General features: G+C 49.5%; 1 protein-coding gene across 1 annotated transcript in view; it reads right to left on the bottom strand.

The window, feature by feature from the left end:
* Positions 1-18,295: 18,295 nt before the first annotated feature.
* The window catches only part of MIPEP (mitochondrial intermediate peptidase), an 85,740-nt gene continuing 79,704 nt past the window's right edge, over positions 18,296-24,331 (bottom strand). The window contains exon 19 of the mRNA XM_027557574.1: positions 18,296-18,557. Within this exon, the coding sequence (XP_027413375.1) occupies positions 18,460-18,557 (98 nt within the window). The 3' untranslated portion in view covers positions 18,296-18,459. The remainder of the gene's footprint in view (positions 18,558-24,331) is intronic.

Here is a 24,331-nt window from a genome sequence, read left to right as displayed (position 1 = left end):
GCTCACGTCTCTGAGTCTTCCCAGGACTTCCCCAACGGCATGGCCAGCAGGATCTGGAGGCAGAAGGAGGGGTCTCCGTGGCAAGGCCCACCGCCTCTGGCCTCGCCTCCCAGATGACCCGGGGAGGCAGCTGCCCCGTAACTGAAACTCCGAAACTCCACAAGCCCCCCAGATGAGGATGAGACCAGGATGCAAAAAGCCAGAGGCACTCATTGAGGGCAGTGAATAAAAGGCATCAGGGTGGAAAAAATTTAGGGATTGCCCTGAGGAGGGCAAGAATCCCAAACCAAGTTACTAATGGCAGGGAGATAAAGTGTCTGGAAAAGACAGGCACTGAGAGAGACCTCAGGGGAATGAGAAAAGGCCAGCAAATTATATGTGAGCTCGGAACGGGATTGGGGGAGCAACCACGCAGAGCACTCAGTTGTGAATCACATAGTTGAGGGATGGAGTCAGGGACCAGGAACGAGGGCCGTCGCCCTGGAGCCCTGGAGCCAGCAAGCCGGCCCGCAGACGGTGGAGACTTAGCTGAGGTGGAGGGGATGGACAGAGGGCCCGCGGAGGGGGAGGCACCAGGGGCTGGATAGAGAGAATTCCTCACAGAGTTGGTGCCTGTGGACATGGGCTGGCCAGGCCCAGCCCCGGGTGCGGGGTGGCCCACGAGGGCAGACCAGCCATCACCAGTGTGTGCAGAGCCTGGAGGCCGCGGGACTGCTGGCCGTGCCGCTCTGCGAAGTGTGTCGGGGACCAGGCAGTGTCAGAGCTGTGGGCCCGTGGGGGCTCTGCTCAGCGGCTGTGGCTGTGGCCCCTCGGAGCCAGGGTGAGCTCTGCGTGTCGGGGACCAGGCGGTGTCAGAGCTGTGGGCCCGTGGGGGCTCTGCTCAGCGGCTGTGGCTGTGGCCCCTCGGAGCCCGAGTGAGCTCTGTGGGAAGGGATGAGTGTTTCCTCAGCCTCTCAGGTTGCCTGCAGGACGCTATCACAGGCTGACCCTGCCAGGGATTGGGCATCTTGTTCCCACCTCCAATCACGAGACCCAGGTCTATGCAGAGGCCCCCTTCCTCAGGCCTGGCCTTTCTGTCCCTTCTTGGGGTCTGTTATCTGCCCTTGTCTCAGGCTGAGAGACGGAGGAAGGCAGGGTAGACAGAGACAGGCAGAAGGCGAAAAGCCTCCAGACAGAGTGGGCATGGGGACAGCCCAGGAAGCCGAGGAGAGGAGGCACAGGGCGGCAGGGGATCCTGCAGATCCAAGGGCATCAGACAGCAGGCAGAGGGCAGGAAACCATCCAGGGGCCTGGACCCCATTTCAGCCACAAGCCTCAGGGGCTCTGTGATGCACACCCATCTCCCATGCTTTGTGCAAATGTGTATTGACCCCATGCACCAGACTCAAAATGCAAAAATGACCCACGTGGACCCTGGTGGGGACACAGAATGGGGGGGATGATGGGGGAGCAGATGATCACACTCGGGGGAGGGGCAGTGACTGAGGTGTGAGATGAGACCCAGGATGGTGGTGGCCGTTCAGCTGGTGGTCATGGCATTGTGAGGGGTGATGCGTGGGCTCCTGCAGATGGAGTGGGGTCTGGTGGGCAGGGCAGGGCTGAGGGCAGCTCTGCACAGGAGCATAAGGTGGAGGCTGGGCTCCCTCTGCCTGGCTTCGTAGCTGTGCGACCTCAGGCAAGTGACAACATCTCCGTGCCTTGGTCTCCCCATCCATAAACAAGGATGGAGAATGGTACCCGCCTCCCAGGGTCGTTCTGAGGATTACACATGTTAATATACATAAAGATCTTAGGAGCATGTCTAGCACAAAGAAAGTGGCTATTCTATAATAGTGGCCATCTTTTTTGTCATGTGTTGAGAGAACTTGGGGGAATTCAGTGTGACCAGACGGGAGACACCAGATCCAGGGCTGGAAGAAGGGTGGGTGCAGAGGCCCGAGAAGGTACCATGGACAGGTGCAGGCCCTGGGTCTTTTGGAGACTGAGATGAGAAATAGCTCCCGACACTTCATGCTATAGATTTCTAAGTATATTACTTTTTTTCATTATATTTAAAATTATTTTCCAATTCCATGACTTAAAAAACCAAAAACACACTGCTACTTTTAAATTACCTCATTCAAGAGCTGTACAAAGCTACTGTTCAAACATGTATTTGTGTGTGTGCATGCTTAGTCATTCAGTCATGGCCAACTCTGTGACCCTTTGGACTGTAGCCTGCCAGTCTTCTCCATCCATGGGATTCTCCAGGCAAGAATACTGGAGTGGGTTGCTATGCCCTCCTCCAGGAGATTGTCCCGACTCAGAGATCAAACCCGCATCTCCTGCTTGGCAGGTGGATTCTTTACCACTGAGCCACCAGGGAAGCCCTCTACAGGCGACCCCAAATGGTAAGAATAGCATGTATGTGTTAGTCGCTCAGTCGTGTCTGACTGTTTGTGACCCCACGGACTGTAGCCCCTCTGTCCATGGGATTCTCCAGGCAAGAATACTGGAGTGGGCTGTCATTCCCTTCTCCAGAGGATCTTCCCAACCCAGGGATCGAACCCTGGTCTCCTGCACTGCAAGCAGATTCTTTACCGTTTGAACTACAGGGAAGATTAGTAATCAAAGCAAAAGCCATTGACATCTCAGTGCTTCTGAAAGCCTTCACGTGAAGGCAGTGCTCTGGGGCTCTGCTGTCCTTTCTGGCTCTTGGCCTGGGAGGTGCCCAGCAGAGGTGCTGAGGGTCCGGGAGAGGACTTGGGGAAGGACCTGGGGAGAAACCGTGGTAAACCTCTGAGATAAGGAAGAAGACACTGATTTTTAAATTAAGTTATAAGCATTCACCTATGCTTCTTAAAAATACATATATCCCTTCCCCCAAATTACATTCTTCCGGGTGAGGGGTGGAAGGATGGCACTCCCAGACAGAACACTGGGTATCCTGACGCCTTCAAGGCAGGGTGACAGCTGAGAAAGATCCTGCTCTTCGAATGGCAGCCCCAAAATGTGAAGAGTTAAAAAGACTCTGAGGTCGGGAAATTCTACCCTGGTTTCGACAGCGTCTCCCCGGCCCCCGCTTTCCCACAACCACCCGATGGCGGCCAGGAGGTCCTGCCAGAGGCCACTTGAAAGAGAGGGGTTGGTCCACGCTCCTGGAACTGCGAGTCTGCACGTCCACAGCCCTTGATAAACATCCGCGGACAGGCTGGGGCTCAGCTTTCCCCACCCCCAGCTGGGGGACAGCAGGGGTGTCCCGGGGTGGACAGGGCCTCTCGTTTCCACACTGGCCTCAGCGTGGGCTGGTGGCACGCCTGGCCAGACCCCGGATGTGGCCAGACCCCTGGAGGCCCCTTCTCTGCACACACGTCCCGCAGGTCCTGGATGCCTGGTGCTGGGCTGGCAACATGATAGGACGGGCCGCTGGTCACCCTGGCATTGCTCACTGTGCTGGGGACACAGACAAAAGTGGCACTGGGCCACCAAGGGGCTTCCTGGAAAGTGAGGGGGTGTGGTCAGGTCACGGGTAGACACGCCAAGTAGGGGATGCTTGTCCTGAGTGGGAGGACGGGGGATGGAGTGTGGGGCCGGGGGTAGGGCAGGAGCGCTGTGTGGGCAGCAGCCTCGGATGTGCTGGGCCTCCAGCTGGCAGGAAGCGGTCAGCGGGCACCCCTGGGCAGAAGGCAGACGAGCATGGTCCCAAGACATGGTGTGGTGGGAGCCCAGTAGCCACGCTGAGATACTGAGCATGGCATCTGAGAGGAGGGTCCCCGCAGCTGTGGGGGTGGGGTGCCCGGTTCAGACCTGACTCTCCCCTGGCTGCGGAGCCCCACATCAGGCTGCCCAGTGGACGTGAATATGGATGGAGGAGACTCGTGGACACAGGGGAGGTGATCGGGAGGGGCCGCCTGTCCCCCCAGCAGGGCTGGATTCCACACCCAGTGTCACAGGCACCCTCCGTCTGCACGCCAACACCGGACGTGACACTGACTTCTGCTCACAGGGACCCAGGGGACGTTAGCCCCGCTGTGACGACAGCTGCGGGGGCAGGGATGCAAGTTGAGAAATGTGGAGAAGGCTGGAAGCCCGTTGTGCGGGGTGAAGGATGGGTGGCGTCAGTTGTGGGCTGGTGGACAAGCTGGGCGTCAGGACACATCCCACTTTGCAGGGCTTCCTGACCCCCTGCTGTCAAAGCTCTCGCTGTGGCTGGTTTCTAGTTACCCAGGGGAAGCCAGGAACTTGGAGCTGGGAAGGGATGTGCACAACGGGCTCTTTGGAGCTGTTCCCACGGATGCCAGCTCTCCACTGGGGGGGACGTGGTCCCATCAGGGACCCAAGAGTACAGAGGTAAAGGGCGTGGACTCTAAAGCCAGGCAGACTGGGTTCAAATCACAGCTCTGGTGTATATTAGCTGTGGAATCTTAGACAAGTAACCTAACCTCTCTGTGGTTCAGCCGATCCCTTGTAAAATGGGGATAATAATTATAGCTACCTGGGGAGCGTTACAAGGAATAAGTGAATTTATAAAACACCTAGCATGTAGTACATATTTAAATGTTTTCCAAATAAAATATAGAAGAAAGAGGGCGGAGTTCATGTTTTGAATGTTTCTACGTTCAAGGACAGGTTCACAAACAGGCGCTTATGTGCCTGCAAAGAATGTTAGACAACAGGTAAGTGTGGAAAGAGACCATTTGTTGTTTGCTTTTAAAAATATATCATTAGTATTCCACAGAGTTTAGTGTCTTAATGTAGACCTCTTACAGCCTTCAAAGAGTCAGGCACATCTCCACCCGAGGGCCTTCCCATGTGCTATTCCCTGGCTCCTCCCCCCAGATACCTGTGGCTCCTCCCCCAGACACCCCAAGGCTCCTCCCCCAGACACCCCAGAGTTCTTTCACTGTCTTTTGTCACTTTCCCAGGGAGGCTGCCTCTGACCTGCAATTTTCCATTGCCTGGTTCCCCAGACTCCACATTCCCTCCCCTTTTTCACCATGGATGTTGTTACCTTTAAACTACTACTTGTTCATTTTATTTTCCATGATTCTCTGCTAGAGTTGAAGTGCCACGACAGCAGAGGGTGTTCCCTGTTCCGTTCACTGATGGAACCCTAGTGCCCAGAAAGTACCAGATGCACAGCAGGTGCTTAGGGAGTATTTGTGAAGTGAATAGAGGAACACATGTGTCTCTTTGGACTCAGCTAAATTCTCGGAGTTATTAACTTCGTAATAATCATGCCGAATTGCTCTGAAGCTTCAGCTGTAAATTCAGTAGTCCAGATGGTTTTTAAAAAATTTTTATTTATGTCTGATTTCACTGGGTCTTTGTAGCTGCACTTGGACTTTTTCCATTTTCAGCAAGCAGGGGCTACTCTCTAGTTGCCATGTGTAGGTGTCTAATGGTGGTGGTTTCTCTTGTTGTGGAGAACAGGTTTTAGGGTGCTCGGGCTTCAGTAGATCCAGCTCCAGGGTTTGGGCTCAGTGGTTGTGGTGCACGGGCTCAGTTGCTCTGTGGCATGTGGGATCATCCTGGACCAGGGTTGAACTTGTGTCCCCTGCATTGGCAGGCAGATTCCCACCCACTGTACTACCAGGGAAGTCCAGTAGTCTGGGCTGTAACTCAAATATCAAGGTGGTTCAATCAGTTCAGTTAACTTCAGTCACTCAGTCGTGTCCAACTCTTTGCGACCTCATGGACTGCAGCACGCCAGGCTTCCCTGTCCATCAGCAACTTCCAGAACTTGCTTAAACTCATGTCCATTGAGTTGATGATGCTATCCAATCATCTCATCCTCTGTTGTCCCCTTCTCCTCCCACCTTCAATCTTTCCCAGCATCAGGGTCTTTTCAAATGAGTCAGTTCTTCACATCAGGTGGCCAAAGTATTGGAGTTTCAGCTTCAGCATCAGTCCTTCCAATGAATACTCAGGACTGATTTCCTTTAGGATAGACTGGTTGGATGTCCTTGCAGTCCAAAGGACTCTCAAGAGTCCTCTCTAACACCACAATTCAAAAGCATCAGTTCTTCGGCAATCATCTTTCTTTATGGTCCAACACTCACATCCATACATGACCACTGGAAAAACCGTAGCCTTGACTAGATGGACTTTGTTGGCAAAGTATTGTCTCTGCTTTTTAATATGCTGTCTAGGTTGGTCATAACTTTCCTTCCAAGGAGAAAGTGTCTTTTAATGTCATGGCTGCAGTTACCATCTGCAGTGATTTTGGAGCCCCCAAAAATAAAGTCTGTCACTGTTTCTACTGTTTCCCCATCTATTTGCCATGAAATGATGGAGCCAGATGTCATGATCTTAGCTTTCTGAATGTTGAGTTTTAAGCCCACTTTTTCACTCTCCTCTTTCACTTTTATCAAGAGGCTCTTTAGTTCTTCTTCACTTTCTGCCATAAGGGTGGTGTCATCTGCATATCTGAAGTTACTGATATTTCTCCTGGCAATCTTGATTCCAGCTTGTGCTTCTTCCAGCCCGGCATTTCTCACAATGTTCTCTGCACATAAGTTAAATAAGCAGGGTGACAATATACAGCCTTGATGTACTCCTTTTCCTATTTGAAACCAGTCTGTTGTTCCATGTCCAATTCTAACTGTTGCTTCTTGACCTGAATACAGACTTCTCAGGAGGCAGGTCAGGTGGTCTGGTATTCCCATCTCTTTAAGAATTTTCCAGTTTTTTGTGATCCACACAATCAAAGGCTTTGGCATAGTCAATAAATCCTTTGTTAGTGACAGTAGTAATCAAGTGCTGTGTGAGGATGGGATAAACCAGTGTGTATGTGTGAAAAGACACTTTCACTTACAGCTAGCAGTGATTGTAATGTCAGGAGAAGGGAAACCTGAAAGGGGGAAGGAAAGGGTTAGGAGGAGGGGAGCCCAGCAGGTGGGCTTTTCCCCCAGCCCCGCTAGGGCCTGACTCATCCCAGGGCACTGGGTGTGCATGGGTCTGTACTAAATGAGTTTTGTGAAACTGCAGGGGAACAGCTCTTTCTGTGAGCATCAGTTTGGCTGATCCCAGGTGATGGTTCTTGGTTTGGGGGCTTGGGGTGGGGAATGCTGTGGAAATGTGCAGTTGTTGTCTTTGAGGGAATCTGCAGTGGGGTTTCAGTTGGCAGGTAGCCCCTGATGCTGTTACTGAACTTCACGTGGGTCCCTTCCTCTGGTTCCAGTAAAGCCTACCTGTGGTTGTGGTGAAGGACAGGGCAGCCTTTACTGCAAGGCCAAACAAGGAAAGGTTTTTGAAGACAGGTTGGGGTGTGAGGGGGAGGGTTGGAGCGTGAGGAACCAGCGGTAAAGCTCCTGCACATTCTTCTGATTTGTTGGTGGTGAGGTAATCAGGAATTAACAGCATAAACCTGGTTCCAATGTGTTTGGGGTCAATTTACTTGTGCTCAGTCAGCAGTTAACTTCTTACATCTGATGGGGGTTTCACTATCTGCAAAACAGCTCAAAGATGGCTCAGACTATTATCTACAGCCCTTAAGGAGGAACTAAAGGTCTGACTTTGTTTAATGGTAAACAGTTACTGTTTTGAATTGCTTGACTATTTGCCTTTGTTTCTGCATTTTCTTACTTCTCTGATTCGATTTGCTCTTTGGAACTCGGTGAAGACCTATGAGGCTAAAGTTTTTCTACAAACAAGAGGCAGTTGGAGGACACGGGGGAGAGGGGTCTGACAAAGGAAGGACCACGGGGTCCTCCTGCATCACAGTGCCCCCGCTTCTTTGATACTCCTCATTCTTGAAGGGAAACAGGTGCAGAACAAGAAAGGGAATAAAGTTTAGAATACAGAGGTTAATCATAAACTTGGCAGAGGACTCGGTTCCAACTAAGCCTGGAGGCCCACCGCTGTGTAATGGGGCCATGCTTCCCCTGGGTTCGTCCAATCCATGACTGAGCATGGACCATTTCTGCTTTTCACGTTTCTTTTTTCATCTTGAACACTTTGAGGTAAAATTCACATATACACACACTCATTTTGTGTGTATAATTCAATGCTTTTTAGGGTATTCACAGATTTATGCAAACATCACCACTAATTCTAGAACATTCTCATCTTCCCCAAAAGAAACCCCATACCTTCTAGCACTCACTCCCCATTCCTCCACACCCAGCCCTAGGCAACCATTAATCTAGTCTCTGTATCTATAGAATTGACTATTCTGGACATTTAACAGGATTGGAATCACCGTTTGTGGCCTTTCACTTAGTATTATGTTTTTGAGGCTCAACTATGTTGCAGTATTTTGTTTTTACTGCTGAATAATATTCCACTGTATTGATATACTGCTTATCAGTTGATGAACTGTGAGTTGGTTATACTTTTAGCTGTTATAAATACATTTTCTATGAACATTCATGTGAAAAACTTGGGGTGGACATATTTCACATAGGTATATGTAAATAGGTTTTATTCATATCAGTGTCAAATATATTTGATATGCTCAATATATTCATATTTCATTTTCTTGGGTATATACCTAGGGTGGAATTTCTGAGGGATATAATAACTCCATGATTAACTTTTTGAGTAACTACCAAACTGTTTTCCAAAGCAGCTTTACTATTTTCCATTCGTGATATAGGTTTCCAGTTTCTCACGAACGCTCGTTACTGCCTGCTTTATTCTAGCCATCCTGGTGGATATGAAGGTGTCATGTTATTTTACTTTTGATTTGAATTGTGTCATGTTATTTTACTTTTGATTTGAATTTCCCTGGTGGTTAATGATTTTGAGCATTTTTCAGTGCTTATATGTACACCTGTTTGTATGGCTATTTGTATGTATTCTTTGGGGAGATGTCTATTCAGATCCTTTGCCATTTTTAATTGGGTTGTCATTTTATTACTGATTCACAAGAGTTCTTACTATATCTGCCTATAAGTCCCTTATCAGAGATAGGATTTGCAACTATTTTCTTCCATTCTGTGGATTGTCTTCTCATTTTCTTGTTGGTTTAATTTACAGCAAAATTGAAAAGGTTAAAATTCTGATGCAGTCTCATTTATCTCTTTTTTCTGTTGTCTCTTGTGCTTTTGGTATCATATCTAAGAAACCACCGTCTAACCCAAAGTCATAAAAATGTATAGCTGTTTCTAGTTTTAGCTCTTATATTTAGGACCCTCTTCCATTTTGAATCCATTTTTGTATATGATGTGAAGTAGATGGACAATTTCATTCTTACTGTGTGGATATCCAGCTGTTCTGATTTTTTGAAAAGAGTAATCTTTTCTCTGTTGAATTGTTTTAGCACCCTGTCAAAAGTCAGTTGGCCATAAATGCAAAGCATTATTTCTGGACTCTTAGTTTGTTCTGTCTATCTGTCCCTGGTGGCTCAATGGTAAAAAAAAAACCCTGCCTCTCTATGCAGGAGACATAGGTTTGATCCCTGCATTGGGAAGATCTCCTGGAGAAGGAAATAGCAACCCGCTCCAGTATTCTTGCCTGGAGAATCCCATGGACAGAGGAGCCTGGTGGGCTACACAGTCCATGGGGTCGCAAAGAGTCAGACACGACCACTACACGACAAATTCCAGTACTATACTGTCTTGATTACTGTAACTTTGTGGTCAGTTTTGACATGGGAAGTGCGAGTTCTCCACCTTGGTCTTTCTCAAGCTGGTTTTGGTTGGTTGGAGTCCATTTCCCTATGGATGCTGGGTAATTTCCGAGGGCTGCAGACCCCTCTGCTGGGAGTTCTGACGTGGGGATTCCACACTGGCCTGGGCTGAGTCGAGACTCCTCCTGCCTGAGATTCTTCCTCCACGCCCTCCTTTCACAGGTGTCAGACCTGCATTGGTGTCTACCTGCTGCCTCTGCCACCTCCCGTGTATCCTTCAGGCATTTCCCCAAGTGATCTCCTGGCTCAGCATCTTCTCCTTAGAGAGGCTGAACTGACTTGGTTTCCTAACTTGGAGTTTCTGACTCTCTTTCCAGGCCCTTTTGATATATGATACTTGGGAATGTATCAGTCAACTACAAAAGAGAAATGTCGACTTCTAGAAAACAGCCCTTCTTTTAAGAGCTGGGGCCCAGGACCCTTTCATAAGCAGAGCGGGCAGGTGCGGCTCTGGATGTCCCGCCAGTAGCTCTTCCACGGTGAGCGCTGAAGTGGCCAATTTCTCAGCATGTGAAGCTTTTTAGGGCTCTTTTCCCTTGGTCACCCATAACCATGTGGCATGACAGTGCTTTCCTTTGCGGTTGATTGTAGAACTATCTTACTTGAAGCCACAGCATCCTAACTCCTGCTGACTGTCCTTGGGTGGCTGTGAGACATTCTAACAGTATTTTTGTAAGAAATTGTCCACTTTATTCAGGTTACTCTGCATCCTGTCATTTGCAATCAAGAGAGTCAACAAAGCATTCATGTTTCTAAAAACCTTGTAGGAAGAAGATAAATTGACAGTTTGCATAGCAAGAGAAAACCCATCTTCATTCTAACTTTATGTGACATTTCATCTATTTCTGAAGGTGTTAAAACTAAATAAAAAGTGTTTATGTGCCTTGAAAGGGAGAGAGAAATAAGAATTATGAGCATTAATGTGTACTAGGTACTTTTGGTAAGTTACAATTTCGTAACAAAATGGAACTGTTTCATCATATGCAGAAACAGCCACACTTCCAATCAAACATTATGTTTTAGAGCTTGTCACCCACAGAGTAAGGAAAGGAAGTAAAAATATCTACCAGTTTCAGGAAGAAAACTGTTGTGTTAGGAAGAATCTGTTAAGGCAGAAGACCATTTAGCAAGAATCTGCTGATTGTCATTGGAGCCTTGGTGACGATGCAGCCAGATGGGCTGCCATACCAGACACTCTGTTATTCCCTGAATGAACATGAACGGGTATGCATCTGGCCTCAGTCCATTCATAGTGTAGTGAGGAGATAAATACAGATAAAGTATAATTATAGATTCTCTTCTAAACATTTTTATGTATTATTTTTGGCTGTGCTGGGTCTTCGTCACTGCACAGGCTTTTCTCTAATTGCGGTGCGTGGGCTTCTCACTGCAGTGGCATCTTTTGTTGTGGAGCACGGGCTTAGTTGCTCCGTGGCACGTGGAGCCGAGATCTCCTGAGACCAGGGATCAAACCCTTGTCCCCTGCGTTGACAGGTGGATTCTTTACCAGAGTCACCAGGGGAGTCCTAGAGGTTTATTTCTTAAATAGCTTTATTAAGATATAATTCATATACTGTAACATTTACTCATTTAAAGTGTATACTTCAGGGGTTTTTGGTATATTGCATAACCATTTAACATTGTGATTAAGTGTTCACAACACCACATTTTCCATCTTAGACACTATTAAGTGCACATTCATTACATTTATATTGTTGGGCAGCCATCACCATTCTCTGTGTGACTCCAAGCATAATTCCCCCATTACCTATGGAAACCTCTGTTTTAATTTTTGTCTCTATGACTTTGCCTATTTTAAGTAAAATCATCCATTATTTGTCCTCTTGTGTCTGGCTTCTTCTACTGAGCATGACTTTTTGAGATTCATCCGTGTTGTGGCAGGGGTCAGCACTTCAGTCCTCCTTACGGTGAAACGATGTTCTGTTACACCGATGTATCATGTATTGTGAACCCGTTCACCTGGTGTAGGCAGGCAGGTCGCTCCCACCTTTCGGCTGTTGTGAGTAACGCTGCTGTGAGCACTGGTGCTTTCAGTAACTTTGGGTGTGGAATTACGGGTGGAGTGGCTGGGTCACGTGGTGATTGTGTGTTTAGGTCTCTGAGGGGCAGGATTGCAGGTTGCTGTCACGGTGGACCAGGCACATGGGCTAACCGTGTAACAGGGACCCGGTTGTGACTAGGGGGAGAGTAGGAGGGCTTCGGCACTCAGGGTGTCTTTGCTCTGGAAATGTTTGTGTGGAAAAGGCAGTGTTGAGACTGCACCACACTTCTGACAGGCCTGCAGGGCCATTCCAGGGAGTGAGGGTCAGCCAGACGTTTGGGTAGCTCCCCTGCTTTAGGACCGGGTGCTGACAGGAGTAAGGAGAACCAGAAAAGTAGCTCTTGTAGGATTTCAGCCCACTTTTTGAGTGTTCTGAGTTGCCCAGAAAATCACTAGTGCTTCACACGAAACATAAATGAACTAAGTGATCCAGTTAAAAGACAGAATATCAGAATGAGAAGCAATATAGCAGCATGTATAGACACGCTCTATAATTGTAAAGACATGCTCTAAACTGTAAATGCTCTATAGCATGTAAAGACACACCAAACGTGTAATGATGTAGTGAAGGAGCAAAAAAGACATCATGCAAATTTAAACAAAAGAAAATACGTGTAGTTATAATGAATTAGTCAAAATAAGTTGTCAGCTAAAAAGTATAACTAGAGATAAAGAGAATCATATCATAATGATTTAAAATTTTACCAGGAAGATAAAATATTCCTAAATTTGTTTGTAATTAGCAGTGAGGCCTCAAATCTAAAAGCAAAAATTGACCAAATTATGGTGCTGCTGCTGCTGCTAAGTCGCTTCAGTCATGTCCGACTCTGTATGACCCCATAGACGGCAGCCCACCAGGCTCCCCCATCCCTGGGACTCTCCAGGCAACAACACTGGAGTGGGTTGCCATTTCCTTCTCCAATGCATGAAAGTGAAAAGTGAAAGTGATGTCACTCAGTCGTGTCTGACTCTTTGCGACCCCATGGACTGCAGCCCACCAGGCTCTTCCATCCATGGGATTTTCCAGGCAAGAGTACTGGAGTGGGGTGCCATTGCCTTCTCCGAAATTATGGTGATAAATAGGTAAATCCCCAGTTATGGCAAGAGGGTTTTAGTACATCTTTCAGTTGTATTACAGCAGATTAAGCAGACAATAGATAAAGAAAATGCATCTTGCACCTAACAACTATAAAATACACGTTTTATAGTTCTTCCCAACTGCACCTAACATGTTTACAGCAGTGACCGTACACAGGGCTGTAAGGTTGGTGTCAGTAAACTGCAGAAGACAAATAGTAGAGAATATGGATTCTGACCATAGTGCAATGAAAATGAGTCAATTCCTAGGTAGGTTGATAAGAAGTCCAGGGTCCCTGAGGAGGAGAAAGTTGATAGACTTAAATGCATATCTCAGAAAAGAAGATAGGCTGAAAATTAATAGGCTAAGCATTCACCCAAGGCATAATGAAAGTTGGAGGAAACAATGAACAGGTAAGCTGCCTGTGGAGGGCAGTCACCCTGGCTGCAGGGTGTCTGGAGGGCAGAAGGGCACCCAGCACCTGCTGGTCTGTGTAGGTGCGGCGCGGGGACAGGCCTGGAGGGCAGCTCATTGCTGCTGTTGGTCTTACTCGAGAGGTATAGGTTAAGCTGTTTATGAACCCAACGGACGGTCCCAGTGGCCCCCCCAGGCTTGTTCCGGTGCTGCTTCCCACACAGTTTTCTAAAGTCGAATCACAATTGAGATGAGCTCGTAGGTGCCACCCACCCCCAATCATAGACAGCAAGTTCTGTAGGTGAATTTTGCAAGTGGCCTCCTCTCTCCATCCCCCCACCTCGTCCCTCCTGGTCTGATGCTGTAACATGTCACATCTGTGGTCTGTCCATGGGCATGGGCTTCTTCAAGCAGGAGGTCCACAAGCGCCCTCAGGCTGTGTGGCCCGGTGGGTTGTGTGAGCGCCCAGCGCTCTGTCTGAACGTGCACGTGGGTGCCTGCAGAAGACTACATCCTCTCTGAAGACGCGGTGCCGGGACGGGCGCAGGCCAGGAGTCCCGCATCAGCATGACCAGCCCAGTGGCCGACACGTGGCCGGCCTGCCTGCCCCACAATCACAACAGTGTCCCGACACCACCTGCCCTGTGACCTCCTGCCAGCAGGCCACAGGCAGGACGACCATGTGATAAAGTTCTTCATGAACTGAAAATGAATGTCAGGCACTGCTGTTCATACTTATCTCAACCACTGAGAGGAAATCAGCCTGAAGCCTGGGTATCCATGCAATTTCTGCCCATACAGATTGTGCCTGAATGTCTCAGAGACATTTTCTGAACTTGCTTACATCATCCAGGTATTAACGTTTCTTCAGAACTGGAAACACACTTTTACATTTGGCTGTCATGATTAAACTTTCTGTAAATTTTAAATTACTTTTAAATTAACACATTGCCTATTTTTTTTTAATTTGGAAATAGAAGGGGAAAAAAAGGCCAAAATCTCAATATTAAAGACAATCACAGTAACATTTTATTCATTATTCTTCAGTTCTCTGGATTTTTTTTTCCTGTTTACATTTTCACAAGTAGTTTAAATTGGGTTTTTGGAAGCTGGTGGTAAGCCCTAAGTACAGGAGAGAATTTTTCCCAGAGAAACTTCTGTGTTATGGGTTTATTCCCATCACAAGGAAAAGCATTCATAATAAAATAATTTGCTATTATGCTCTATCCAGCTGTAGTAGAGAAGAGAGGCAGTGACCCCTAGCATTCTCAGGAGCTCCTTGGGGTTTCCTCTGCTTTGACTCTTGATCTAAATTACTTATTCTTCCAGTGATTTTTAAAGAAAAAGTACAAAGCTGGATAGTTTCCAGAGCCTGTGTGTATCTGAGAATGCCATTCTGCATCTTAGCCTTCGCCTCTCAAAACTTCACTGTCCTTCAACTTTTCACAGTGATGAACCACTGACTTCTAGAACACCGTGAGTTTTGTTCCTTTACATGTAAGCCCCTTGTTACTCGCTGGATGGTTTTTAGCACCTAGTCCCTAGTGTTTTGAAGAATATCACTGGTAGGTCCTCCAACAAAGGTGGGTGCTGTCATCACACACATTCAGGAAATGTGTTGTGGATGGGTCTGCTGCTGAGATGGTGAAACTCACAGCTCACTTGTATTTCCCAAATGTATGGAACAGAGGACCCTTCCAAGTTTGTGGAACACTAACAACTCCTGAGAAATGTCCCACTGGAGGTCAGTTGGCTTATAATCTCGATTATATTTAAGTTCTCAAAAGACAAGGCGGATTTTGTCTCGTTGGGGTCTCTCTCCACTGTTTTGTTTTGATCTGGAATGCAGGATTCGCTTCTCTCTCTGCTTGCATTTATTTAGCTTTAAATACATACACAACATACTTTAAAAACATACACAACAAAAATTTTACTGTTTAAGCCATTTCTGATTGCATAGTTCAGTGGCATTTAGCACATTACATTGTTGGGCAGCCAGAAAAGATTCCCTCTGAAATTACACATTCTTTTTTTTTTTTTAATCTTAGAAGAGTTTCCTTAAATTCACTGAAGGGCGTGTCTTCGGCAGAGCTCCCGCGATGTGCTGGTCACTGTCCTGAGCTCTGGGGACACAGGAGGACACGAGAACTAGGGCGTGGTGACTGCTTCTGTCCCAGCCGTCCTGGCTCCACCTGGAACCCTTGGCTGCTCCCTGGCTCCCGGCTCTCACAGCGTGTCTGCACTTAACCCACACTCAGAGCGCTCTTCATGTCTCCTTGGCAGTTCTGCTCCTGTTTGCTCTGATAGTGTTTTAAATCACTGCACCGTAATCAGTTTCTCCACTTTTCTTCTTACTCTGTCTTTTTTTAGCTTCTCTTATTTTTAAATTTCTGCCTGTTCTTTCTTGATGGCTTTCAGCTTCATAAAGACCGTTTTCTCAAGTCTAAGAATAGCTGAGGTGTTTTCTGCAATGTGCCTTCGTCCCTTTAAAAACAGTGTCCTGCACTGCTACATTTAAAATGAGTAACCAACAAGGACCTAGTCTAGAGCAACAGGGACCTCTGCTCAATGTCATATGGCAGCCTGGACACAGGGGAGTCTGGGGGAGAGCAGATACATGTATATGTACGGCTGGGTCCCTTCGCTGATCACCTGAAACTACCACATTGTTGGTTGGCTAGACCTCAACACAAAATATTTAAAAACAAAGTAACGTTCCAAGTTGGGATCTTCTGGCATCTTTCAGGTAACTCTCCCTTCCTTTCTCTGAGGCTCCCTGTGATTTCCTGTGCCGCTCGCTCACCCTCACTGAAGAGGGAGGAGATAGGCCCAGGGGCTCGGTGCCGGGTACACCTGGAGCTGCCGAAGGTCCTCTTCAAACTTACCTATAACTGACAGCAGGTTGGTGTCAGTGTCTCCAGGTCCGTTTCCCAGACGAGAGTCAGCGTTTGTGTCCAGCAAGTATATCCCTTCCCCAGCTCAGAGACCATGGGCAGGGAGGGGGGCACACCCAGCTCTGCCCATGGCCTGCATCACCCCTCAGCTCCCATGGGATGAGGGGCAGGGCCACGGCTGCAGGCCTGCCCTCCTTCCTACCCAAGGATCCTCTGGGCATTGGTGTTTCCACGTGTTCACAGAGAAATTCAACAGGGGAGGAGCCAGGAGAGGATGAAGGCAGAAGGGCAACAGGTGGTTTGCAGGGTGCTGCTCCCGGGCTGGAGTGCAGTATGTTAGCCGTGTGAGACCTCAGGTGTGCAGCTGTGAGACCTCAGGTGTGTTAGCCGTGTGACACCTCAGGAGCCCCCTGCCCCAGCATCCAGGTGGACCTGCATGGTGGGGGGGATCACTGACGTTTCTCCATGTGACTCATCTGTTTCTAGCCTGGAGAAGGTTGGACATGTGTCCTAGTTTTGGGGATTTTTAACCTTGCCTTTTTGCTTCGTCACTGGTCTTTCAGTGAGAAGCTGGAAGAGGCTGCTAGCAGGTGTCATTTTAAACTAAAGCCTGTAATTAAATCCTTGACTTTGAAGGCAGGAAAAACTTATTAAATACTGTCAAGACTTTGGTTTTTCCAGTGGTCATGTATGGATGTGAGAGTTGGACGGTGAAGAAAGCTGAGTGCCGAAGAACTGATGCTTTTGAACTGTGGTGTTGGAGAAGACTCTTGAGAGTCCCTTGGACTGCAAGGAGATCCAACCAGTCCATCCTAAAGGAGATCAGTCCTGGGTGTTCATTGGAAGGACTGATGCTAAAGCTGAAACTCCAAAACTTTGGCCACCTCATGCGAAGAGTTGACTCATTGGAAAAGACCCTGATGCTGGGAGGGATTGGGGGCAGGAGGAGAAGGGGACGACAGAGGATGAGATGGCTGGATGGCATCACTGACTTGATGGACGTGAGTTTGAGTAAACTCCGGGAGTTGGTGATGGACAGGGAGGCCTGGCGTGCTGCGATTCATGGGGTCACAAAGAGTTGGACACGACTGAGCAACTGATCTGAACCGTCTTACAGTCCCTTCAGCTGGAACCCTGGCTCCACATCCCTAGGTCTCTGCTTCTAGATGAGAGAGGGCTGTCAGACCTGTTTCTTGGCTTAGGTCTCCAGAAGCTGTCAGCAAACATATCTCCGTATGCTGTAGCTGCTGCGTTCCTCCCTTTGCTTAGAACTTTGCAGAACATGCCTCGCAGACTGTAACTGTTACCACAGCCAGTGTATTTTGACAGATGCCTGTCCTTTAAAAAAACCTCGTGGTTTTCTTCAATCAGTTCAGTTTCTTGCTCTTGGCCGACTCTGAAATCCCCAGCGTCCATGGGGCAGTTGGATTTCTTTCATTATGTTCATTACCCTTGTAGCACGTACCTCTGATCACTTGCTCTCTTAGCTTCTTGTCTTAGACTTTCTTTTATTATAATTTCTTTGCTTTAAAACGAGTGTGATACAACAGTAAGTCAACGTTCCTCTCACCATGTGCTCTATGAGGTGTGTGTGTGTGTGTGTGTGTGTGTGTGTGTGTGTGTGTGTGTGTGGTAGGCGTGCGAGCCAGTGCTGAAGTGGCATGGTCAGTACACACGGAAAGTTTCTAGGAAGCGCAAGAGACAGTGCCGTCCTGCCTACGATGGTGATGTGGTACGGCCAAGCTGCCTCTTCAGAGGGCCTATCTTTTCAGTGTGAAGCGATTTTTAAAAATAATAAACTGTTTTTTGTGACTAGCTTAAATTAGGTGGACTTGAAAATGGTTCTGGACGCAATTAGATTATGATGTTTGGACAATAAACTCACTTTGACCTAAAAAAAAAGTCCTTCCTGTAATTAACACATGGCGATACGGTATGCAGTGATGTTTAGGACAGAGACAGCGTTTGCATCTCGGTTCCAGATTCGTCAGAGGCTGAACTTGACACACGACTCCCTTGCTGTGCTGCAGTTCTGTGTATTTCTCGTCAGGTCAGAGGTGCGCCTGTGCGGTCCATCCCTGACCTCGCGGGAGGAGCCAGGGCAGCCACTCACACGCACTGTGGAGACCACACGTGGTTTCTCCACCGCCATAACTGACTGCTCCACTTTCAGCCACCTATACAGTTGTCTTCAGAAATCATGCAGAATCTGCCAAACAAGCTAAAAGCCAGCATAATTTAAAAAAAAATTATTTATTCCAAGATCCACGGGTTTGAGGCTTTTCACAAGTTATCACAGAAGTGAATACGGAACTCAGAAACAAGTGTTTGTAGCTGCAGCGCTTACAACAGAATCAGCGTCACCATGACCCTGATCTCAAGGACTCAGGTGTCTCCCTCACGTAGAATCCATGAGGAAGGTCTCGAAGTCTAGGTCCAGGTCGGAAACGAGGGTGTTTACGAAGTCGTCGATAGAAGGACGCTTCTGAAGCATACCTGCCAACAGAGAGACAGACGGTCAGCCAGCTCGCTCAGGGGCAGCACAGAGCGAAAGAGATGGACAGCACGTCCACACAGTCGGGGACACTCGGCCTCAGGAGCTGCAAGCTGGGAACGAGGCCATTTCAGGGTGTCCAGGCAGTGCCTGGGCTCTGAGTGGTTTCTTGTTTTATTGCCTTTTTTATACTATCTCACCAACACTTAGCTTAGAGATTTAGACCCAAATATGTTTTGGAGATATTACTACACCCTTGGAGCCCACTTGACCAGGAGTGCAAGGAACCACGTTTGGGGGCCGGGGGTGCTCCCACCCAGGCCACCATCTGCAGTGGAGCATAGAGAGCTTTGGGCAGGCCTAGGGCTGGACCCACAGACACGGTCACCCCCACTGGGGAACACGGCCACTGGGGCTGGCCAAGGCCTGGCTTGTACAGTGGACACACAGCAGCCGTGCCAACACGTCCTCGACAGCCCCTCACGAGACCCCACGTGCTCAGCAACAATACGGATGCTGTCATAGTCTCACCACAGCCCAAAACACTTTCATCTGCATTCAAATCCAGGTCCTCACATCTCCATCGCAGGGACCATCTGAGGAATAAGGACGGCTCTTGGAAGAGAATTTTGTTGCTGTGTCTTTAATTGCAAAACTAAAGTTCAAAGCAATTTTTTTTTTATAGTAAAATAGTCATGAGATGTGATGGCTCTGACGATGGCCAGGCAGCGCCTTCCACTCCGTGTCTTTGAGACACAGGCTTTCACGTAAGCAGAGCAGTAAACCCCGTTTGCGCATTTCCCATGGGCCAGGGTTCTCATGCAGAGAATAGTTGTGGGGCAAACACTGAAACATGACTTTTGGTCAGATGTGTTATCCTGTTTCACCATTCCCTTCCTTGTAACATTTGAAACATCCTGTAATTACAAACTGCTTCTAATTAAATGGTTAGAACTGTCAGAAGGTGGGGCTGACCTGTGCAGTGAAGTGCGGCCGCCAGTCCCTTGAAGTGTTCCTGTTACCTCCACCAGCTGTCCACGGACACAGAACCCTTCACCTCAGGGCCACACCCTCTCCAGGGCCACCTGCAGCCACTTCTGCATCTCAGAGGATGGCCGCCGTGGGGCAAGCAGAGAGATGCACACACGCTCGGGGGAGTTTTAACTAAAACCTGGCCCAAGAGGAGTGGTTGGACCGTGGTGTGTGTGCTGCGACCGGTGAAGATGAAGGTTCAGAGATGACGCACCAACTTACCGGGGCGGGAATGCTCCTGCCACACGGCTGCAGTGTCCTCACTTTAGTTAGATCTAAGTGTTTGCAAGTGTCAACATGAACTAACAACTTCTACACAGGGAATTAAAAACAAAATGTTTTCAGGCAGTTCCACAAATAAGAAAAACTGAATTTAGCATTTACATATGTAGATGGTAAAGATTCCAGCAACACGTGGATTTTTTTTATAAAGCTGGTGAAGATGTTCTCTGTGTCAAGTCTTAAGTCTTAAAAGGGTGGCGATGAGATGAGCAGTTTTGTAGGCGCCCCCAGAACCCGCTGGAGGGCCAAGTCCAGAGCGGGTGGAGTTGACACTCATTCTCTGGAGGGCAGGGGTGGGGGGCACAGGGAGCTGAGACTGTAAAACAAAACTGAGGGTAACTTTCCCCCTCAGAGGGACACGTGGGTGGAGGTGTAAGACAGACCAGCTGCAGGGAACCCTCAGGGAAGCAGAGTCCCACCTGCCCACCCTCCACAGGCCCACAGGGAACAGCCCGTAAAGCAGTTACGATGACGATTTCATTTATTTTCCTCCTCCTTTTCCCCGAGAGGCGAACGGGCTGATAAAACCTGGGGCAAGCCCAAACGTTCCTGTCTCGACTGCTCTGCTAAACCAGTGTGTTCACGACCTTGGAGGACCGGGAGGCTGTCCCAGGCCTGACAGCAGTGAACTAGGGTCTCCAGGGGTTCCGGGGCGGGCTCTGGGTGCTTGCCTGTGTGCAGCGCCATAGCCGTAGCTTGCACCACACAAGCTGGGTGCTGGCCTGTGTGCAGCGCCGTAGCCTGCCACTCGGGGGCTGCTAGCTGCGGGTTATGTGTGTGCCCGCAGGGGACGCCATCCTGGCCACCACACTGGGGCGTCTGGGGGGCAGCTGGGCCCCAGGTACGGGGCCTCCTGCCTTCCTAACCCAGCTTGGTGCCAGCCCTGTGCCACCCAGGGACCCACTCCCAGTCACAATGACGGGAGGCCTGTGGACACCAGGGCAGTGAGCTGGTACGGGTGCCCAAGTGGATCGTCTACCCCGACATGGAGCCCAGAAGCTGCTTTCTCAGCTGGCTTTTGCTTCACCCCCTGACTCTGTGGCCGCCTCTGCACTGTTCCCTCAAATTCCTTTCTGTTTGGTCAGCCTGAGTTGGTGGTTTCTTTCAAAAAGATTCCCACCTGATACAGAGATAAGTTCACAAGTTATTAAAGAGAATTTAATGATACCCGGGGGACACTGATATTTTTGTTTGAGGACCAACTTTCTAAACCCAGGGTTTGGAGTAAAAGCAAGTGCTTTCTGCTCTTTCTTTTCTCATTTAAATAACCACATCTTTCCACAGATATCAGAAACAGGTGACATACAGGCAAGCTTTACTATCAGATCTCTTCGGGTCACTGGCGGGCAGTGAGAGCTGTCTTGGCCTGAGACAGGGGAGAGTCCATCTCTGCCCCCCAGCCCCACCTGCTGTGGTGGGGGGTGTGCTGGGGGTAGGGCAAGAAGACGGGGATGCTCTCTCCAGAGTGCGTGGTTCCTCCTGAAATTGCTTCTTTCCTGGTGGAACTGGAAGGATCTGCCCTTCTGTCTCTGGGCCTCATGATGTGGCAGGCGCTCAAGGGCTGCGTGTGTGTCCCGGAGCCCATGAGAGGGGCGGGTGTGGCCCCTACACCCACGAGACCAGGCCCTCAACACCTGAGGCGGCCAGGGTGGGTCACCCCCCAGTTCTTTCTAAATCAGAGATAAAAGCCAAGCATACTCCTACATTTAAGGCACAGTGCCGGTACTTGGCTCAAATGAAGGTACGCCAGCCAGGTTTCTATGAGAGTTAAGGCCTACAGGCGTCATCTGTTTAGGGACCACAGCCCAGCTCTGAACACCCCAGGGGAGCTGCCGTGGGGGCCAGCGCCAGGCACGTTGGGCTTTCAGGCCAAAGGGAACATTCCTTGGCTTAGCCCAGCATCTTACAACCTCAAATTTCTGGCTGTTCTCTCTGCTGACTGTCCCAAAGTCTCCTTCTGAAGGGTTAGCGAGGAAGAATACAACAGAAAGATAAATTTCTCCTTTCCTGAACAAGACTGAAGGTGCCTCTAAAGAGGGCACTGGTGGTTAGAGCCAGAGCTTGGTGAGTAACCCTGGTCAAGCACCCGGTTCAGGGCCTTCAGCCCAGACTGGACTTCGGAGACTCACTCCTGCAAGAGGCAGCCTGAGCGGAGGCCGACTGGTGAGTGAGGTGTGTGTCTAAAGACCAGAACACCAGCAGAGTGTCGTCTACACAGCTTGACTGCTGTAAGAATTGAATAATGTGCACTGAACACGTGGGAAAGGCCCTGTAACTGGTAACAAGAACCATCAGAGTGAAAGTTCAAGGGCTGAAGGATGAGGTTGCTTATTTTCTGCACAAGTTGAATTTCAAAATGCTGTCTGTGATCAAGTATTTAGGGTTTTATCATCGGACACAATCCCAAGCTGATTATCCAGCTAATGAATCATGGCTTGCTTTGTATTCTCTGGCTTTTCCATCTGCTTTTGATGACATAACTTTATCTTGGGAAAGGAAACAGACGTGGTAACTAAAATCAACCCATTTTCTACCTGTTAGCAGCTGTGATACAAGGTTTACTGAAGAGAACATGGGGATGGGGAGGAGTCCTGGGGATGAACAGCGGCGATGGCCACACGGGGCTGAGGTGCACTGAACTGCACGTTCACAGCGGTAAGAACGGGACATTTTGTGTGATACACACTTTACCACAATTTAAACAAGAAGGGACCAGAAGCACTGAGACAGCCTGTGACTGGCCCACACACTCAGCTGCCGTGGCTCCGGCAACATGGGACACCCCGGACTGCAGGTCATCCACGTGAACTGCCCTCGGGCCTGAACACCCATCCCAACAGTTCACGGGATGCGCCGGACCACGGGTCATCCACGCAGACCGTGGACCGCCCTCGGGTTTGAACACCCATCCCAACAGTTCACGGGATGTGCTGGACCACGGGTCATCCACGCAGACCACGGACCACCCTCGGGTTTGAGCACCCATCCCAACAGTTCACGGGATGCACCGGACCACGGGTCATCCACACAGACCGTGGACCGCCCTCGGGTTTGAACACCCATCCCAACAGTTCATGGGATGCGCTGGACCACGGGTCATCCATGCAGACCGTAGACTGCCCTCAGGTATAAACAACCATCCCAATAGTTCATGGGACGTGCCAAACTGAAGGTCATCCATACGGACTTGTGGACTGCCCTCGGGTCTGAACACCCATCCCAACAGTTCACGGCCACTTTTCATGCTGAGATAACTTTATGTGCCAAACTCGGCCAGATAGATGGGAACTGTAGCCTGAGCTGGCCTGGCTGTGTGAAGTGAGCTTTCTGAGGTCAGAGCTCACGCGAGGACCAGCTCTCCTGGGGCTCAGACGCCTGGTTCCATTCTCTCTCTCGTTCCAAAGTTTCCTGGGTTCCACACTGGGCTGCCCACGTTCTTCTCTAAAGGTGGTTCCACTACCTACTGTCGGTCCCGGGAAAATGAGGACATCAGCCAGAAGGGAAACTCCATTCCTCCTTTGAACTGAAAACCTCCCCAGCCCCTCGGCCGGGCAGTACCTGTGCTGTTCGGAGCTGGGCTCTGCCCCAGGCCCTGCCTGTGGGCGGCCGGGCCCCTCATGTCCGGCCAGGTGGGAGCAGACGTGGGAAGTGGAGCTGCGGACGTGCCCTGTTCCTCATTAGTTTATCCCAGTTTCATTGTCAGATTTAACAATTCCGTTTACTGAGTACCTTTCTGGGTTAAAAAATATTTTGCCTTTTGAAGCTCCACATCTTCCTTAAACAAACACACCCACACATCAAACACATCCACGCCCTCTGAAAAACCAGTGCTTTTACGAAAGGGAGGCTACAGCCTGGAGCACCCAGGTGCTCCTTCCGGGGAACTGAGGTTCTGTTCACACGGCTGTGACTCTGGTTGCCATTCACCCATTGCTGACACTGTGGTCGCCCTAGGCCGCTGCATCCTGCGTCTGCTCCCCCGACACGCTTTGCTCCCTCATTCCTGTTCTCTGCACAAGAAGAGGAGGTTCTGCTGGCCAGTGTGTAGTCAGGACCGCGGTCTGCCTGTGGGCACGCACACGTGCACCCTCACTGAGTGAGATCTCACTGCCGTGAAACCACTGCCATGTGGAAGACGGAGACACCATCACCTCCATCCCTGGGACATCCTGCCCGGGGCACCGAGAGTGTCATCTGAGCATCAGGGTACGAGGCAACTCAGCCACCGACCGTGGTGACAGAGCACCCGGCACGTGCGGCCCCGACACGCACACAACTATGCCCAATGCGAGCGTGCCGTGGTCTACCGGAGAAGAAGTCAGAGACACTAGCAGTCCATACAACACAGGGGTGGGGAGCGCCTGGGCTTCAACTCTTCTAGTCCCGTCTCCACAGGGTCACCCGAGCACCCTGGGACCACAGACACGAGGGGACACACGCAGCGCGCTCAGCACGGGCGGCC

This window comes from Bos indicus x Bos taurus, chromosome 12, assembly GCF_003369695.1.
Source record: "Bos indicus x Bos taurus breed Angus x Brahman F1 hybrid chromosome 12, Bos_hybrid_MaternalHap_v2.0, whole genome shotgun sequence".
NCBI classification, from domain to species: domain Eukaryota; kingdom Metazoa; phylum Chordata; class Mammalia; order Artiodactyla; family Bovidae; genus Bos; species Bos indicus x Bos taurus.
The sequence above is the reverse complement of the archived record's forward strand: the minus strand, read 5'-3'. Positions and strand labels throughout refer to the sequence as shown.